Source organism: Rutilus rutilus (assembly GCF_951802725.1).
Source record: "Rutilus rutilus genome assembly, chromosome: 16".
In the NCBI taxonomy this organism is placed as follows: Eukaryota; Metazoa; Chordata; class Actinopteri; order Cypriniformes; family Leuciscidae; genus Rutilus; species Rutilus rutilus.
This window is the reverse complement of record NC_140224.1, coordinates 29,642,458-29,660,864: the sequence shown is the minus strand read 5'-3', so window position 1 is coordinate 29,660,864 and position 18,407 is coordinate 29,642,458. Positions and strand designations below refer to the sequence as shown.

Below are 18,407 nucleotides of genomic sequence, written 5' to 3'. Positions count from 1 at the left end.
CAGTTTATTCTGGTCAAGATCCGCCCACTTAGATAGGAAGAGACCGTCTGTCTGACATGGATGGTGACCAAGCACATTTACATTTATGCATTTATGTGCAATTTAGGGGTGGGTTTGTCTGAAATGATATTATGATAATAACACAAAAATAGACAAGTGGGAAAAAATAACCATTTAATAAAAAAATTCTTTAAATGATTATGCTCTATACAGGCTGTGGAAAATATGTATAAAACAATTAATATGCAATTTCAGCTTTTCTAAAAGAGTTAGATATTATTTCACAGACATTACTAAAAAAACAAGCAGAATAGTTTGTTGATTTAAAGCAGTGTACATTGCTTGTACATTTCATGTAGTTTTTTTTGCAACAATACTATGGCACCACAAGGTCTTAATGAAGAATTAAAAATTTGCTGATATTTGGTATTAGACTATTTTTCTGACTCTCTTTACTGAATTTTATTGTAACTGTTTTTATTCTGTTTTTTTATTAATTTTTTTTTATTATCTTTTTGTATTTATTATGACATGAAGTGCTAGGAGATGAGAGATGGGATGTGACTGTTTTTAAAAATATATATTTTTTTAATATTTTTATTTATTAAAAAATATATATATATTTTCCCATATGACCATGTAATTGAGATAATTAGGTGAGATCATTATTACCGGTTTTATTGTGTTTTGTTGCATCAGTTCATGCATTGTCTGGTAATCAAACTTTTGACCTTTGCATTGCTTGTAGTATGCTTTACTATTTGCGCTACTGAAACCTGGACGTTTTGTGTGCGTTACGAATCAGGCGTTTACCCAACGGGCATGTTGTCTGAGGTTGAGAATAGGGGATTTTTGGACGAGTGCTGATGTATGTAAGATCCAAAGTCACGACAGTGGCTACATTTTTTTTCTCTCAGGATAAGAAGACCCAGAGATTGTTGGTATCCTTAGCACAGGATGCACAAATCACTGTATTACACAAGGAAACACACTCCATTTGAATGGAGCAGATGTGCATGTCTAGGCATGTGATTGTGCATAAGTGATTACTAGATGGACTGGCATTGCTGGCTGCTCAGTGGTGTATTGAGGACCCTTACCAATGAAGTTTCTGATTTTTTAAATATTCTGTTTCACATTGCGGAAGTAAAATGGATGTTTTTTTGTTAACTTTAAAGGGGTTCTATTATGCCTTTTTATGAAGTTTTGTTTTTGGGGTGTACTAGAACAGGTTTTCATGCTTGATTGAAAACGCATTATTTTTCACATATTTTACAGTCGGGAATATTATTAATGATGGCGTCAATTTCAAACCAATTCGAGCCCGATTCAGACCCTGACAATGTTACCGAACAAGAGGATCATGCAGAACGGATTTCAAGCACAGACTTTGTAAGCACGGATTTTATAGGATGTTTCAAACTGATTTGTTTTTTGTAATTTTCTTATACATTATAAATATGAAGTGATATTTGTCGGTAAACTAAGATAATACAAACAGTAATCGATCACTAAACCATGGCTAATTTTCTAAGGAGTGGTGAACCTTAAACAAGCTGTTCTCCATAAAATATGCAGTGTGCGGATAAACGTTTGGGTTTTAATGTTAAGGAACAGTGTTTAAAATACATTTTAACCACTCTAAGTTCGTCAGCCTTAGGAAGGTCAAACAAATGTCTCTTTGGAAGGTCAAAAAAAGGTCAAAGGTCAAAAAGATCTCTTAGAAGGGTAAAAATACCCGACAGCACTGTCTTCTTTTCTAATGCAGCTCAACCAGGCCTCGTCCCCTTTTCTTTCGTATTCTGTGGGTGGAGATTATTTAAATGAGGAACATTATGACTTCATTAGATCTAGAAAAATTGCGTTGTAGTCCAATCGAGCCGTTCGTTGTAGTTCTTTAAAAGGTGATTCTGTTAAATACAATATCTCTCTTTGGAAAGGACTTTGAGCTTTGTAGCCTTGCAGATCTTTTGTATGCTCAAACAGCAACATTACACACTAACTAAAGTTGAAAAAGTGGAAACGCATAATAGGACCCCTTTAAGTGAGTAAATGATGTCAACAAGTGAAGTGCCATTGGTAAAAGCAGATTTCTGCTCTGATTATTCATATTCATCAGAGGCGGACAGAGTACACAGCTTCATTACTTGAGTAAAAGTACAGATACCCCTTGCTAAATTTTACTCAAGTACAAGTAAAAGTACTACAGTCAGATGTCTACTTAAGTAAAAGTACTAAAGTACTTGTTTTTAAAAGTACTTGAGTATCAAGAGTACAAGAGTACATTTTCTAAATATTGCATTACTACATTGGTAAACACAGCAAACACTTGAAGCGAAAACTATCATTAACTTGTTCAGAAAATTGAAATAGTCTGGCGAGGTGGGGCCACGGCTTGGCACATTCCCGGGATGCGATATTTTTTTCCCCAGGATGGTAGGGGAAGACTCATGAATATTCATTAAGGAAGTCATCCCTGATTGGTCTGATGACCTACCCCTAACCCCACCCCTAAACCCACCCGTCACTGGGGGTCTTATGACCTCCATAACCCCGCCCCTAGACCTACCCATCACTGGGATTAAGACCAATCAGGGATGACTTCCCTAATGAATATTCATGAATCTTCCCCTACCATCCTGGGAAAAAAATATCGCTCCCGGGATGGACCAGCTGCATCTTCATCCACTGTTTCGTCCATGGTTTCGTCTCTTATCTAAATCTGACCATGGAGTTGACTTTGACGGAAAGCTGAAGGTGATTGCTGATAGGCTGTCCCAATCAGTGGCGCCTGCACAATCCAATCACATTTGAGAAGGTTTCCGAGATGTTTATTTTTTCCTTTTTTTTTTTAGAAGTAGTAACGGGTACTCACAGTTATGGATAGAAATGTATTGGAGTAAAGAGTACAATATTTGCCTCTCAAATGTACTTGAGTAAAGTCATGAGTACTCCCCAAAAATTATACTCAAGTAAAGTACAGATCCCTCAAAATTGTACTTAAGTACTGTACTCAAGTAAATATACTCCGTTACTGTCCGGCTCTGATATTCATAGATTAAATCAGAGGAGTGAAGGAATCCTGGCATCTAATATTTGTCTATGCAATTCATGTTCATTTCCAGTTCCAGTTAATGCACATATAATTTAGTTTCAATTCGTGTTAATTTTTTAACGAAAATTATGATGAAAAATGTTCATCGATGTGCTTTTTTTTCCCCATGACTAAGACGAGACAATGACGAGACAACCAATAGATAAATGTGATTATATCAACAACATGCAATATCGATGACGCTAAAAGATGAGACTAATGTTGTACAAAAAAGAGAAATGTTACATAAGACGCTTGTACATACATATGCTAAAAGGATACATTTTCTGCCGAGTTTACTTAATCTTTGCAATCTGGGAACCATGTGTACGTGTTATCTCTACATCGCAGAAGAAGCTCGGATGATCTGGAAACGGATAAACATGTAAGCCGATCTCAATTGAGATATTCTGCTGAAATGAAAGTGTAATTCAGTCAGTCTGTGTTCTGTCACGAGCCACTTGCACTGTTTGCTGCAACTAAATCTGAACTGTAATAAATACAAACATGGATCTCCTCTATATTGTTTGCGATTGTGGTTGCTGAATGAATGCACTTACACAACCTCTGCAATACAACGTTTTTTTTTGCTGTTGTTTTAATAGAAAATAATAGGAATAGGAATTTTTTATTTCTGTTTTAATTCCAGTTACATTTCCATCCCAATGTATTTCGCTTTCCTCTACTTTTCCCCCCAAAAATCAGTTATTTAATGTCCATTCAATTTATATTCAATTCCAGTTCCAGTTGAGTTCCAGTTTTAATTAATTTCTATCCATTGATTTGCATCATTTGCTTATTTTGATTCCACTTTCAACCCACATTTCCGCTACTCGCATAATTTAAAGGTGTTTTAGATATATCTATGTGCAAAATATCAATTGACTTCACGATAAATGGTCTATTTCACTTTCAACGCAGGGTTCGTTTGGTGTTTTTGTTCCACTGCTTGGCTTCTCCTCTGTAACCTTTCAGTGGCTCCCATTTCCCCCATTGTCTTCCTGTCTGTCCTGCTCTTATTCACCCTTTACACAGAATGTCAGGACAGAGGGCCTTTCCTATCTCTACCCTGCGTTTAATTATGCATCAGATTAGAGGGCTGTGTGTGTCTGTAATACAATTACAGCAGCATGAGAGTGTGTTATCTTCCGTAGTGAAACTGAAGTAGTTTTGATAGCACCACGCCGCTGTGTCTCTCTGTAATATAGAAGGGAGTTTCCTCTCTAGTCATTGAATGTATTCTTTTGCCTTAATACAGACCTGAGTCAGACCTTTTAATCAGTGTGAAATCAGTTTTTACATTTACACATTCTTTTATCCAAAGGTATAGTTTATCAGTTCATGCGTTTCTTGAGAATCGAACCCTATGACCTTGGTGTTGTTGGCACCATGAAGAGAATGTTAGACAAAATGTAACAGAATTTGGTTTGAGGAGAGGGGTTGAAAAGTAAAGGCTTTTTCAACAGTAAAGTGATGCCCGTTCGATTTTTTGATGTGATGAGCATTCGCGCAATGCTCTCTTTGTCTTCCAGTGGAGACAGCCTCAAGATGTTGCGGCGAGACACAACGCAAAGCAACAACTGTCACATCTGGTGTAGACAATGTATGCAACTAGGTGCTGACAAGTGACTGTTAAAAATATATATTTGTCATTCAATCATTCATTTAAGAGATTTGTTCAAAACGCTGATTCATCCATTAATGAAACAAGCATTTATGAGTGAATGATTTTTAAAATAATAATTGATAATTATCAACAATTATTATTTGATCAGAAACTCTAGTAAATTACATGTTATTTTGTCTGTTCAGAATCATGGAGAATGTAATTATCTTTATTGGAAACTATGTCTCAATTTATCCAGAATTATGCAGCTCTAGTATCTTGTATATTTTTAGTTATGAAACAGACTACCATGAACGTAAACGTATAAATATTATGGAGGATCTAGAGTTTAAAGCTCCCTTTTTAATACTAAACCAGCTCATTCTGACAGATATTCTGCTAGTGTGGGTATGGTGATGTTAGAATCTTTATTCTGACAGCCTAATTTTATCCCTCTTTTTTTTTTTTTTTTTTTTTAGATAAACAAGCCATGGAGAACTAGAATGAGGAGCATCAATATGTTTATATATATATATGCGTGTGTGTGTTAAAAAAAAAAAAAAAAAAAATTCCATTTATATATCTTTAGCTGTATTGCCCTCTCTTCCTCATATAAATGTTTCTAGTTTTTTATTTGCTTCAGTTGCCAGTTCATAGAATCACGTTTTCATTGTGCCTCTGTGCTGATCCAGTAACAGGGATTTGGTGCCATCTTGGCACTCTTCTGCTTCTGCGGTTGGAGTGTGTGTGGTCAGTGTTGGCCAGCAGGGAAAGGGGTGTAGAGGAAAACCGTATTTGTGCCAGCAGCACGCTAAGGGTTAATCTTCTACTGGGTCACAGGGCAAGATGGGAGAGGATGTAATCCTGTTAGCTTGGAACATGTCTGCTGTGCGTGTGTGTGTGTGTGTGTGTGTGTGTGTGTGTGCGTGTGCATGTGCATGTGCGTGTGCGTGTGCGTGTGCGTGTGCGTGTGCGTGTGCGTGTGCGCGTGCGCGTGCGCGGGTGCGGGTGCGGTTGTGTGTGGTTGTGTGTGAAAGTCTAACACATAATCTAGTTCAGAGAAAGATTACCGACAAGACATAATGGGGCAGAGAAAAAGATAGATAAATAAATAAATAAAAAACAGGAGTTATGGATCACAGACAGCACAATATGTGGAAGATTATAATGGGTGCATGTGTGTGTAATAACACATTCAATCAAACCAACAACCGAATCAAAAATGGCACTTATCTTCCAGTTGATGTGCTTGTTAAGTTGATTGGATGGGGTGTTGTATTATGTTCTTTCAAAAGTGCCATTTTATAAAAAAGTAACAATTGGACAGAATCGTAGTCATTCTATAGCTCTGTTTCCGCATTGACAGCATAGGCAGCAACATGTTCAGCAATACATTTCAATAAACTTGAATGTAAAATTAACAATGTGATATGCTAATAATAAGCATAAAAAATTGTGTTAAAAAATAATTTGTCATTTTCACATAGAATCTCAAAATTAATGTAGAGACAGCATAAAGATGGTATATATATAAAAAATAACTTAAGTTCTATGAATGAAGACCAGTATCACCAATACACCGATACTGCTACTTATGTTTATACTAAATTAATGTTTTCTTCTCAATTTCTGGGAATAGAATGAGAAAAAATTATGCCATTCAGCATTACAGTATAATTAAACATTTAATAAACTTAAAAAATATTTAAACTTTTTTAATTTAAGTGAACTTCAACAGTCTTCACATAAACCCATTATAATAAATTTCACATCTTTTACATGATGTTTCTGTCTAATGCATTTTTTCTGTTGATATCAATTTTCTCTGTTTGAAAGAGAGCTGCCATTTAATTTTCCCCCCACTAAGTTTATTTTGCAAATTCATTTTCACTGTAAGAAAATGACTAGTTATTGTGTTATTACTAGTTATTACTAGTTAAAATGATTTTATTTTATTTTTTTAAATGAGCTTGTCGTTTTTAACTAAGCTGCGCATCTGGCAATTGACCTCTCTGTGAATAATACGTGCAATTCTCCCTAGAATTGACCAAAATAAGGTGTATTTTATGCTGCCTACATTTTTGGAACAGTCTTCACATCAAGATCACACCTTAAAATGCCTCCTACGTAAGCAACCCACTAGGTTTTGGCCCAGAGCCTGCTATGATGTCCGCTAGACTCTTGTGTTTCTCACAATGTCTTGCTTAAGCAAGTCAACTTAGACAGTGTTAATATTTGCAGGCTGACTCAAGTTGATGTGTTTATTGCGGAGAGCTGGGCGAATGAAAGCTGACAGTATTACTCCATGAAGAATACACTGTCCATGCCGGTTGCACAAACATGCACATTCATTCAGTAATGTTCATCTACTGGCCACGTACACAGTACAGTTGTCACTCCACGTCTGAGTGCTTATGACAGTGATTCTTGGGACAAAGTTCAGAAGTGGCAGGTTTAGATGTGATGGTGTGTTTCATGTACTGTACATGGTCACTGCAGAGCGATCATTTCAAGTTCTTCTAAGGGCATGACTTGTCTGAGACCTTTGAGATGGCCCTGATATTTTCCTGATAATTAAATGATTATGATTGCCATCTTATTGTTGTCTGGTAAAAAGACAAGATCAGGTAAAAGCAGATTTGTGTACACTAGAGAAAATGTTTTGAAGTGTAGTTTTCTTAAGACTTTGTCGAAAGTTTTTCTTTTTTCTTTTAACTTAACAAAATGTTATATTTATGCAAAAAAAAAAAACTGCTTGCTAGTGTGGCGTTTTAGGAATTTAATAAAAGCAAATTGATCTTCTTTAAAATGACTGTTAAAAGATATTATTTTAAGTTAATATTTGATCTGCAATGGCTAACAAGCAAAATATGAGGCTTGCGTAGCCTGCTGTATGAATATAATCTGTCAAAACATTGTTTTAAGCCTATTATTTTCCAAAATATGAATCACATCCAATTCCATAGGCCTTCAGCAGTGCATAGTGGGTGATTTTTACATTGAGAAGATGAATAGACCCCAGTCAAGACATTGAGCTGCTATTTAGACTCCCCACGCTTGTGATGTGTGTGTGTGTGTGTGTGTGTGTGTGTTGCAAGTGTGAGGAAATGAGCCCTCGGGCTTGTTTGTTTAATTTTACGTAACATTCATCCTTCAAGCTCACACCAAGCATATTACATGTTTCAGTAATAAGCCCTAGATTAGCTTGAACCTCACCCCCACTCCAACAAACACAATTTACAGTATCTTATCATGACAAGAGCAAAGTCACATACATATACATATATGTATTTTTTTATATATGTATAGAGAGAGAGAGAGATCAATAAAAGTTCAACTTTATTAGTTATTGAATTAAATGAGCAGATTGTCTCACTGATTCTGTGAATTGTTTATATCCCTCCCTTACCTCCCCAGCACTGCAGGTCACAATTATGACACCTGTGTGAAAATGTTCTCTCTTCTTAGAGGAGAAGACAGAGCCTCTCGCACCTCAGCTGAAGTGTTCTTTTCATTTTATAGTCGTGAGAACAAGCCATCAGCCACCTCAAATATCTAACCTGCTTTTCTCCCCCTCTTTGTCCTCTGCAGATCATCAGAAACTGGAGCGTGAGGCCCGAATCTGTCGTCTACTCAAACACCCCAATATCGGTGAGTTTGATCTGAATTATGACTATTTTTAAAAGTGCCCCATTATGCTTTCAGGTATTACCTTTCATGTAGTGTCTAATATGGCTGTTTGATTATGTAAAAGTTTCAAATTAATCTCAATTCTCAAATGAATCGGCCAAAACTGACGCCATTCGTATCACTTTATCAAGCTCTGAGGAAGCCTCTAGAGCTGAAATTTAGATATGGTAATGGCCATTTAATTTCCGACAAGCGTTTTAAGCGTTTAGACCAATCACAGCAGACTGGGTCATCTGACCAATCAGAGCAGAGTAGGCTATTGGAAAGCATGGGGTTTAGAGAGACTGGATCATTAAATGAGAGAATTGGAAGTATGGGTCCAACAAACATTTTATATTATTTTATTTTTTTCAATATTTGAGCTTCAAGTTCACAACCCCTCTGTCTAGATTCCAGCTCTGCTCATTCTCTCAACAAACATCATAAGGGTGCATCATGGGGTGCTTCACGTTCACTCTATGCTGCAAACTTTTTGCTGCTTTTCTAGTCTATCTCATCCTTTAAAATAGTTTTGTAAAGAAATATTTATTCACAGTGTATATATGTCTACATACCTAATATTGAAGCCTTTGCGTCTTTATATAAAAAGTTACAAAACACATACTACTGTTCAAAAGTTTTGGTTCAGTACATTTCTTTTTGAATGAAATTAATACTTTTATTGAGCAAGGACACATTAAAGTGATTAAAAGTGACAGTTTAACACTTACATTAACACAGACATTAACACTTTTACATTGTTACGTAAGATTTGTATTTCAAAGTACTGTTCTTTTGAACTTGAAAAAATGCATCATGGTTTCCTCAAAAATATTAAGCTGCACAACTGTTCTAAACATTGATAATGATAAGAAATCTTTCTTGAGCACCAAATCAGCATATGTGACCCTGGATCACAAAACCAGTCACAAGTCGCACGGGTATATTTGTGGCAATAGCCAACAATACATTGTATGGGTCAAAATGAGAGATTTTTCTTTTATGCCAAAAATCATTAGGATATTAAGGAAAGATCATGTTCCATGAAGATATTTTGTAAATTTCCTACCGTAAATATATAAAACATTTATTTTTGTGAGTGAATGCAGCACAATCGCGAACATAAATGGACAACTTTAAAGGCGATTTTCTCAATGTTTCGATTTTTCTGCACCCTCAGATTCCAGATTTTCAAATAATTGTATATCGGCCAAATATTGTCCTATCCTAACAAACCATACATCAATGGAAAGCTTATTTATTCAGCTTTCAGGTGATGTATAAAATAGGGCTGCACGATATTGGAAAAAAAATTACATTGCGATATTTTTCCCCCAACGATATATATCGCGATATTGCGAGCCATCAATCCAGGCTAAAGTCAATAATTACCATTCCATGTTATTAATAATTTCACTAATAAGCAAGCTTCATTACAAGTAACAAAAAGGCCACTTAATATTTTATTCCAGAAACATATTTCTCTCAGAATTCGGTGAACGTTCTACACAGGACCTAACGTTCTTCGGGTTCTAGGACCTGAAAAATTATGTTTTCTGTGCTGATTCAGTGACGCGTTCATGTAAACGCCACCTAGACCCAGCAAAAGTAATGATTCATAATATGTAAAATATTACAATGAGACATTTTAATTGTTTATTAATAAACAAGTGTTTTCTGTAAAGCTGAAGTTGACAATATACTGACTCGCGATCTTCGCAGCAGTGATCGGGAGAAATGCACTTTTCATACAGATTAAATATAGCTATATATATTTTTTTAATGGTTCTGTTTAAAAATAGAGATTTCTGTAGATAATAGATATATTTCTTCTTTTTTTTCTTTTTTTTTTAGGTGTGTGAGGCGAGTAGGCTACCTTTTACGCTGAGTTTCGGTTCATGGATGATAGCTTAATCTCCGGTTAAGGCGCTGGCTGCTATTTTTAATTATTATTAATCATTATTAAATCCAGGAAATTGGATAATGAAATACTGATTAAAATTAAGATACAATTAATACAAAACGAAATTCGTTTTAAAGAAAGGCTTTGTGCTTTCTGTTTGAGGTTTCTGTGAAAGTTTTAAAGCAGTCTTTAGTGCCGCTTTCATAACGGTCGCGTCCGTAATGTCACGTAACATTGTTTTTTCCTCATAAATGCAAACACGAAAAATAAACGAATGTTTAAAAAAGACAACCATCCACAACTTTATAACACTCCAGCAAAGTAGCCTACCTCTTTTTGGTCAACATCCTCCTTTTTGTAGACGAAATAGGCTAGTCCCAAATAGCTGATTTTGACTTTTTTTGCGGCAGATCCTCTTCGTCGCGCATTTTTGAATGTTGGCTGTGAGCGCGGTGAGCTGCGGCACAGCGAACCAATCACTGTGCAGGCACGCAGAACGCGTATGTCACCCCAGCAAAAAGCCATACAACAAACTCGTGTTTACTGTGTGCTACCGTTCTCTTATGGGTACTACTAACGTTACCCTTCACATCGCATGTTCCGGCGATGTGACTATCGCTCATTCGCACATCGCGATGTCGATGTTAAAACAGAATATCGTTCAGCCCTAGTATAAAACTCAATTTCCAAAAATTGACCCATGTGACTGGTTTTGTGGTCCAGGGTCACATATTAGAATGATTTCTGAAGGATCATGTGACACTAAAGACTGGATTAAAGATGCTGAAAATTCAGCTTTGCCATAATAGGAATAAATTACATTTGAAAATATGTTAAAATAGAAAAGTTATTTTAAACTGTAACAATATTACAGTTTTGTACTGTACATTTAAAAATCTTGCCGAACCCAAACTTTTGAATGGGACTGTAAATTTACTTTTAAATGGTGGTGTATATGTGAGTTTGTCGCAGTGGGCATCTGCAGGTGTGTGTGTGTGTGTAAGCTGGTGGCAGTGATGACTGGGACTGAATTAGGCTGAAGTATTTTTGCTGCAAAAATACTGTGTCCTGCGGAACAGCCTCTTCCAAAAGTCATTGTCTAGAGGAACGTATGAACAATAGAACAAAATAATGACTGTGAGGGGAAAAATGTAACTAATAAATGGCCGAATTTAGTAGACCACAAACAAAGGAGAATGGAAATTAAGGCACAGAGGGAATTCGAGGGAGGAGTGGAGACAGAAATTGGGAGACTGATCGATAGAATGAGGAGAAAACAACTGAGCTATCGAGACCAGAGCCATCGAGATGGGGGCGATGACGACGAAGAAAGAGGTGAATGCAGAGGGATGGAGAGAGCAGCGGAGAGAGATGGAGAGGGATAGAAGAGGAGTGGAGCTCTATAAATAACTGTGCTGAGGTGGGAGATGCTGGTGGGCAGCAGTTCAGTCCAAATACCATCATTATTGCCAATGAGTTCAGGAGAACGGCAAAAGAAGAGGCGAGAGAGTGGAAGAAAACCACGAAGAAGATGAAGAAAGACACACCTGGTTTAGGCACTATGATGGTGAATGAGGTGTAAGGATTTGCTTGTGCTGTTTATACCACAAAAGATGCATTAGAGGTTTGTTCATTGTGATCTAATTTTATATTTTTGTTTGTATTAATCAGGTATCAAATAATAAGATAAAAAAAATTTATGAAATGGTCTCAATGGAATTATACTTGGATCATGGTTATTAACATATAAACCATTTTCCTTATTAAATTTCCTACAAAAATAACTACATTGTGATACATTCTGTTGTATATTAATTTGATAATTACTCGTACCGTGTTACATATTTATACCCCTGGGGCCGTATTACAGAAACATCCAACACTAGAATTCTGTCTTATCAATTTGGTACCAATGAAAGCTAGCCTTCGGGCTCATTTGGGTACATTCATGAATGTTGATTAATGTACACTGTCACTAACTAACTTTTTAACTATTTAAGTAAGGATCTCAAGACTTAAGACAAGAAGTTTCTGTAACACAATCCCTGATATGTTTTGAGGTTATTGCTTTTGCCTGATTGTGTGAAAAATACTTCAGCCTAATTCAGTCCTAGTCATTACTGCCACCAGCTCACACACACACACACACACACACACACAAAATCATAAACACTCACACACACAGCTGCAGATGCTCACTGTGACAAACTCACTTGTACACCTCAATTTAAAAGTTTGGATGCAATTTACAGTCCCATTCAAAAGTTTGGGGTCAGCAAGTGTTTTTTTGTTTTTGAAAGAAGTCTCTTATGCTCACCAAGGCTTCACTTTAAGACCTGCCCATGACGCGGATATAACACGCATTCTCACCACTCTTTACGTTCATTTAAAGGGATACTCCACTTTTTTTGGAAATAGGCTCATTTTATAACTCCCCCAGAGTTAAACAGTTGAGTTTTACCGTTTTCGAATCCATTCAGCCGATCTCCGGGTCTGGCGGTACCACTTTTAGCATAGCTTAGCATAGATCATTGAATCGGACAGGACCATTAGCATCTCTCTCAAAAAAAATGGCCAAAGAGTTTTGATATTTTTCCTATTTAAAACTTGACTCTTCTGTAGTTACATCGTGTACTAAGACCGATCATTGGTCATTTTTTTTTTTAGAGAGATGCTAATGGTCCTGTCCGATTCAATGATCTATGCTAAGCTATGCTAAAAGTGGTACCGCCAGACCCGGAGATCGGCTGAATGGATTTGAAAACGGTAAAACTCAACTGTTTAACTCTGGGGGAGTTGTAAAATGAGCCTATTTCCAAAAAAAGTGGAGTATCCCTTTAAGACTTTAAGTAATTTAAGACTGTGCTTACAAGGATACTCTACAATCTAGGCATTTTGCGCAGTTTGTCATTTGTCATGTATGTGTCACACAGACAGGAGGTACTGAGTTCTCTTTTGTGTCTTGTCTTGAATAATTTTAAAGCATTTGCATGGATAAGAGCCTGATCACATAGTGTAATGCTAGCTAAAGGATGACATGAATTAAACAAATGCTAAACAAATGAACACATTAATTTTTACATCCCTAGTATGTATATATTTATGTGTGTGTGTGTATATGGTTTATATATTATGTGTATATAGTTTTATGGTTATATAACGCTCATTTCAGTTCTGTATTTTACTGAAATGTAGTTCTACTGTCTGGCATCTTGCACACCTTTTAAAGTAGTCCCACACTGACCTAGGATTCACACTCTGTCCAGTGTCTTTCTCCTCCATTCTCTGTTTCTCACTCCTCCATCTTTTTTTCCACTCTCGCCATTTTTCCATCCAGTGTGTTTTTGTATTCTCGTCTCTGTTCCCCGCCTCAGGCGATGCCATCTCCTTTTTCCTGCTCCATCACCTGTATCTGTTTCTCTCTCCTTTACTTTCCCTCCTGTTGTCCCTCCTCAAGTGGACAGCTTGTCATGTTTTCTGCTTGGGCTGCACATAAGTGCTGAACAATAGAGCCAATGAAGGAAGAGAGATGGAGAGAGAGAGACAGTCTGAAAGGTTAAAGAGAAGAGAGCTCATTGCTACTGGCACAGTTGGCACACACAATGTGTATCTCTTTCTCTTTCCCTCACTCACTCAGTACAGTAAAGTGTTTTTTTTTTTAAGACAATATTGTAATATTAAATAATAATAATAAAAAAATATATATCATATAATCATCATTTTTATTATTAAAAGTCATTCTTTTTGTGAGTTTGTCATTTCATTTGCAGAAATTACACGTTTCTAATAATAATAATAATAATAATAATTATTATTATTATTATAGAAATGTACAAAAATAATGTGAATAAAGGTGAAGTATGTAATTTCGGCACCAAACTAAATTGATTATTCTCAAACAGGTTTCCCGTCTTTTCAAACACTTCCCCTGTTTACCATTGGTTGAACCAACATATAGTCCCACCTCCAGAATCATGCTATTGGTTGAACCCAGAATCATGCTATTTGTTGCTTTTTGGGATCAAACAAACAGAGCAATGTTTTGAAGGCACCACAGTGTTTACACTTTCTGAGGAAATTAAAGGGGAACTGCAAAGTATTTTAACAGAAAAAACACACCTTCAATATATGTAATAATATTTTAGACTAACATGTTTCCATCAAGCGTGACGCGCAAGTGCTGAAAAGTGAACCCAAATCGCCTCGATCGCCCCCCTGGTGGCTGGTCCCAGTATAGGTCATAAACCCCGCCACCCCATGAAGTCGACTGGACGCAATGGAAACTAAACAATCAAATTACTTCAAATACATTTTTTTTCAAAGATGTTTTCTGTCATTTTAGGTAGTTTTTATCACGCTGATTTAAGTTTGTGTTCTATTTTTTTTACTTAGTTATTTGATGCTATAAAAACAGGAATGTGGCGTCATGATTGACAGCTGTGATTGACAGCTTCTCTAAACGAAGTAGTCACCAAGGCACCAACAGACTTTTTTTTTTTTTTTTTTTTGGGAGGAGATCGGAGCTTCAACTTGAATTTCTACATGTCCATAACGGTTTATTTCACACTGTAAATTTTGTATTAACCGTTTCTGTGGGAGTGAGGGCAGGACCTTGATATCGCGGCTTTATTTCCTGCTCACTACTGCGCAGAATCAGGTCCTGCGTTCACTACTGTGCAGAAGCAGGTCCCAAATCTGCGCAAGATGTCAGCGCAATATTAGGACTTTGGCGGCTTCACTTTTCACCAATGGAAGAGAGTGAAGGGGCGTCGTCCATCTTTTTTTAGTCTATGGTTTCCATCCAATCAAACTTCAGCGGCCCCCAGTCATACATTGTTTGATGCTGAATATTGGTATACCTATTTTACACAAGTTAAATGTGTGCAGATATCAATTTACATGGTATTTAACTTCTGACTGAATGTTTAGGACTTTATTAAACTTGAGCATCTGTAATTAGGGGCATGATAGCAGCTCATGTTTGCAGTACCAGTGTCAACAGGCTAGGGCCTTGCTTGTCAAACAATCACTCTGAGGACTATTGACTCACTGCATTACTCTAATAATGTAGAAGTAATTTATCTAATATATGTATATTCCAACATCAGATTTGCCTCTATCTCTCTGTTATTTACCCTCCGTCTCTTTCTCTCCCTCCTCTAGTTGCAATGTTGCTTTTTTTCTTAGCACTCTCATAAGGCTCCTGCTATTCTGGGCAGTGTTTACTCAACTTACTTTCTTTCTTTCTTTCTTTCTTTCTTTCTTTCTTTCTTTCTTTCTCTCTCTCTCTCTCTCTCTCTCTCTCTCTCTCTCTCTCTCTCTCTCTCTCTCTCTCTCTCTCTCTCTCTCTCTCTCTCTCTCTCTCTCCATCCACCCCCCACCCAAATACACTCGGTGTGTGTCACTGTCTACGTGACACACTGCTTGTGTACACAAGTGAGCTTGTCATCCACATACCATCTCTCTTTTCGATGGATTCTTTTTGTGTTATTTCATTTCGCCATGTGCTCATTATGGTTATCTTATGTCTATAAACGTGGCTCATAATTGTAAGTGTCACTATAATAGCGTGTAATTGGACGTATGCTGTATGTTCTCATCAGATGTTTTTATGAACGCTGTGTGATGGAGCGAGGAATGCTCAAGATTTCCCTCTCATTAAAAACATTTGCTTTCATAATGCATTATCTCTGTGTCTGACATTGTTTAATGCTGATTCTCTTGTTGTCTTTTCAACCCTAGTTCGGCTCCATGAAAGTATTTCAGAAGAAGGCTTCCATTACCTGGTCTTTGACCTGTGAGTATGACACACACACACACACACACACACACACACACACACACACACACAGACACGCAGTATATGTTGTATTGTAACTTGAGACATGAGACATGATAATAAAATAGGCTCTGTTCCAAGAACTTACCTCACTACCTATGTAGGTAACTGCCTTCTAAGACAGCATTCTGACTAAAATTAATCCTCATTTAATTTAAATTGAATTAAAAAAATATGACCAAATATTGTATTAGTAAATAAATAATACAAAAAATAACATAGCTTCTGTCTTCAGGTAAGTTTGTAACTCTCAATGGTTGTAATAGTCTTCCTGCTCTTTGAAGAAGGATGGACAAGTTATCAAACCCAAGACATTTTGTTCCAATGAATCATGTCTGAAACCCCATTGCTGCAGGCAGATAAATGCAACTGAAATATGTTCGACAAGAACAACCTCGTATGCATCTTCCCGGGTGTCAAAAATATATCCTTCAATTTGATGGGATCTGCCTGCAGAATTGATGGGCAGACATTTCTGGGTGGCCCTAAAAGTACGATTTAGTACTGTCAAGATTGTTGTTCTGGTTTTAACCAGAGTCCAGTGCACTTTGATTTTCCCCAGGTGTCATTGTGGAACTCAATTTATCTGGAACAAATGCTGAGTTACTAATGTTCCTTCAACTGCACGCCACCCTCACAATTTACCATGGTAACCATTGTGAGTTGGCGATATAAGCAACATTTGTTTCATAATATTCTCGAATTCTGTTCAAAAGTTTGGGGCCAGTAAGATTTCTTTAAAAAATCTTATTTTAATTTACTGATTTGCAGCTGAAAAAACATTTGTTAATATCAATGTTGAAAACAGTGCTGCTTATTATTATTATAATTTTTTGGATTCTTTTAATAGAACGTTTAAAACAATTCTTATGTATAATCTCTCTCACTCTCTTTTTCTCTCACTATAAGAACTAAATATTTTATAACATTAAGGCCCGGTTTCACAGACAGGGCTTAGACTAAGCCAGGATTAGACCATAGATCAATTAGGACATTTAAGTAATTTTTATAAACATGCTTAGAAAAAAACATTACCGATGTGCATCTTAAAACTAAAAAGGCACTGATATATTTTTAAGATCAGTCAGTGCAAGTTTATTTCAGTGGAAACAGCTCAGACTTACATTTTAGTCTAGGACTAGTCTTAAGCCCTGTCTGTGAAACCAGGGGTTAATTTATCTATTTTTAAATTAGTTTTATTGCAATGCAAAGTTATATAATGTAAATTAATTAAAAAAAAATCATTTTTATTCATTTTTATTCAACAATCATTTTTTCTTTTTTTCTGACATTTCTTTTCCTCATTTTCTACCAAGTGTTGCATTTTGCATAACTGCAATTCAAACAGTTCTCAGATTTACCAGTTTCGGATAAAATACCATAGGTTACTACAGTAATTGTAACTACAGTAAAACTCCTGAAACTTTGTAATAGCCACCACCGTCTTGCACGGTCACTTGTATTTTGTCAAAGCCTACGGTTACCATGGTAAAATGGCTAATTGCGGCCTTGCATCCAATAATATACCTATATGAAAAGTATAATTGGGCCATGCGAGTTTTACTGCAGCATCACATACATTTGCGATCATGTTTACGGAAGTATAAAATGTCGGTTCTGCCTCCTGCGGCTGACCAAATTAGCCCAAAACCCAGCACACTCTCCACTCTCTCATCCCTTGTTTCACTGGGTTTTTTTTTTCCTCTCTAATTCCGCAGTGTGACTGGGGGGGAGTTGTTTGAGGACATCGTCGCCAGAGAGTATTACAGTGAAGCTGACGCAAGGTGGGCTCTCCAATTTACTGTTGCTGTGGTTACTGTGCTGCAGCCTGCAGTGAGCAGGTCACACTTACACACACACACACACACACACACACACACACACACTCACATCTGATTCAAAAGCACAAAGTGGACGATCCCTTTTGTGCAGAAAAACTGAGAGCCTTTAATGATGGTGGAGTTGCAGAACTGTCAATCAACAGGTGCCGCACAAAAACGCATCCTTTTGCCCTCAGTTGGCCCCTCCTTTTGAGTGCATCATTTCTGCAACACTAACAAAAGCAGCACTGAACTGCATTCGTTCTAAACCGGTTTCCCGGAGTGGCACAGAAATTACAGAAATTATTAATTTAACATTTAATATACTCAACAGTCTTTTTTCAATCTGCTTTCTTATCTCGTGTAATCCACTTTTATTATTCCCTTATTCCTTGTGGCATGTCATAACCAAGCATGGTAAAGTGACAAGTGATCAAATCTATGTCTTCCCTGTTTCTTGTGACTGGAAACTTGTC

The 18,407-nt window shown here is 36.7% G+C and overlaps 1 protein-coding gene across 23 annotated transcripts in view; it reads left to right on the top strand.

Annotated features, from left to right (window-relative positions):
- Positions 1–18,407, top strand: part of camk2g1 (calcium/calmodulin-dependent protein kinase (CaM kinase) II gamma 1) — a 95,220-nt gene that overhangs the window by 49,749 nt on the left and 27,064 nt on the right. For all 23 annotated transcript variants that reach the window (XM_084433880.1, XM_084433873.1, XM_084433893.1 and 20 more), the window contains exons 3-5: positions 8,292–8,351; positions 16,015–16,069; positions 17,830–17,895. In XM_084433880.1, the coding sequence (XP_084290006.1) occupies positions 8,292–8,351; positions 16,015–16,069; positions 17,830–17,895 (181 nt within the window). The remainder of the gene's footprint in view (positions 1–8,291; positions 8,352–16,014; positions 16,070–17,829; positions 17,896–18,407) is intronic.